Source organism: Colobus angolensis, unplaced genomic scaffold (assembly GCF_000951035.1).
Source record: "Colobus angolensis palliatus isolate OR3802 unplaced genomic scaffold, Cang.pa_1.0 Scaffold185, whole genome shotgun sequence".
Classification (NCBI taxonomy): domain Eukaryota; kingdom Metazoa; phylum Chordata; class Mammalia; order Primates; family Cercopithecidae; genus Colobus; species Colobus angolensis.
Window position 1 is genome coordinate 101,013 of NW_012114988.1, and position 2,161 is coordinate 103,173.

The window sequence follows — 2,161 nt, forward strand, 5'->3', positions numbered from 1 at the left end:
GCCCAACAGAGGATAGGGCTAGACGACCATCAGTGGTTTGATGGTCCAACTACAGTTTGATGACAGAAAACAAATGTATTTTGGTTACTGTTGTTTTTAACACTATTTTAAAATATGTCATGAATGTAATGTTCACTAACACATCTTTCCACCATAAAATCAGCTATGAGCCCACGGTAACACAACTGGAAAGTAACAAGAGGATATGTGGACGCTCCATCATTCTTGGGGTGCAGGCCAATCCCATATTTCCGAAAAACTCGGACAACCATCGCCTTCAATAGCCACCGGGCCCCCGCAAATATAAACACTCCCCACCACCACTCAGTGGCACAAAATAGCCGTAGGCCAGGGTGTCTGTATGAAGTGTATCGTTGCTTCGTTTAATATTTTTCGTCTTGTTTTGATAGATAACACATACAAAGGGTAGTAAAATGCAAACAGTACAAAAGGGAAAGGAAGTCTCCTTCCAAGGGCGGTTCCCCTCCCCTAGGGCGGTTTCCTGTGTTCCCTTGCAGAGATATTCTGTATGTTTACAAGCCTGTGTGCTTACTCGTCTCAGGTAGAGATCAGAGAAATGTAGATGGGGTCCTCTCAACTGCTCCAGGCTGTGATCAAGGGTGAAATTCGTGCGAAGGGATCTGGGTAGGAAGGGGTCCCTGGGTTTCCACCGTCAGCTTAAAGCTCCCCGGGACCGGTCCTTTCAGCCGGCTCTGGGCTCCCTCCCCTCCTCTCGGGGATTTCCGTCTGTGATAGGGTACCTCTCCGCTTAAGGCTTTTCGAGGATCCCTTCAAGGCCACCGGTTAGCGCTGAAAGAGAAGCGTCTGTGACATCACCACCCCCGACCAAGTTTAGGGTATCCGGCAGCCCACCGGGGTCCCTAAGCGCTAGATATGGCTTTAACGGCCTCCCGGCCGCCAAGAGTTCCGTGCATCGTAGTGAAACGGACGAAACTCTGGGTCCGCCTCCCTGCTCGGGCCTGGAACTGGAAGAAGCAGCAGCATTAGCTCCCCCTCGCCCCAAAACTGGCCAGGACTGTCCTCGGTTCCCGCAGTGGGTGTGTCCGGGTGGTGGAGAAAGGGTTAAATCGGAGCTAGCCCGGTCTGGCGGCGGGGAATCACCTGTAGCCACGGTTGGTAGCCCGCGGAGGGATGCGGTAGACGTGGACGTCAGGCTTCACACAGAGCACCGACTCGTACCCACTCTCCTCCATCGCGACGCCTGGAGCCCACTGGACTTCCGGCTCCTTCCACCGTTCCTCTGTCCGACGGACGGAAGCGGTGCGACTCTGTGACCAGGTTTCGGCTAGAGCGACAGCTCGCGGGCCTCAGCACTGCCTCGTTTGTGCGCCCTCTGCTGGAAACCCCGCTCAAGACACGCGGCGGGCGACCTTCGCAGGCTTCTCTCTCCCTCCAGACACCCTCGGACGCAGAGAAAGAGACCGGCGCCCGCCATAGACGGACCCCTCCATAACCCATGGTCTGGGTGTGGATCATCCCCATCGCTTCAGTTCTTAGGCCTGGGGCCCAGTTGGCCGAGAGGCAAAGCCCTAGCCCACCCTGCAGCATCTCTGTCCTACAGCCTTTGCTGCCGCGCCTCCTGTGCCTGAATATCCTTCCCTCTCCTGACTGTAAGGCTCAGCTGGCCACCCGACCCACCAGACTAAGTGGATGCCCTTACCCTACCACCCTCCATGCTTCCCCTATGGGAACCCACTTATGTGCTCAGGGCCCCGTGTGGCCAAACCTCAACAACGAGTTGTATTCAAAGAAGTAAAGTTTGGTAACGCAAGTAATTTACGAAGAATTCCAGGCCGGGCGCAGTGGCTCACGCCTGTAATCCCAGCAGTTTGGGAGGCTGAGGCGGGCGGATCACCTGAGGTCAGGAGTTCGAGACCAGCGTGGCCAACATGGTGAAACCCCGTCTCTACTAAAAATACAAAAATTAGCCGGGCTTGGTGGCGTATGTCTGTAGTCCTAGCTACTTGGGAGGCTGAGGCACTAGAACAGCATGAACCCGGGATGCGGAAGTCGTGGTGAGCTGAAACTGTGCCACTGCACCTCAGCCTGAGCGACAGAGCGGGACTCGGTCTCAAAAAAAAAAAAAAGAAGAAGAAGAAGAATTCTAGTCTTAGATTTCTCCCAGAATATTCTAGGAGAT

General features: G+C 54.6%; 1 protein-coding gene across 1 annotated transcript in view; it reads right to left on the minus strand.

Annotated features, from left to right (window-relative positions):
• The window catches only part of NECAP2 (NECAP endocytosis associated 2), an 18,576-nt gene extending 17,291 nt beyond the window's left edge, over nucleotides 1-1,285 (minus strand). Inside the window, exon 1 of the mRNA XM_011939940.1 lies at nucleotides 1,121-1,285. Coding sequence (XP_011795330.1) covers nucleotides 1,121-1,214 — 94 coding nt within the window. The 5' untranslated portion in view covers nucleotides 1,215-1,285. The remainder of the gene's footprint in view (nucleotides 1-1,120) is intronic.
• Between the last annotated feature and the right edge of the window lie 876 nt (nucleotides 1,286-2,161).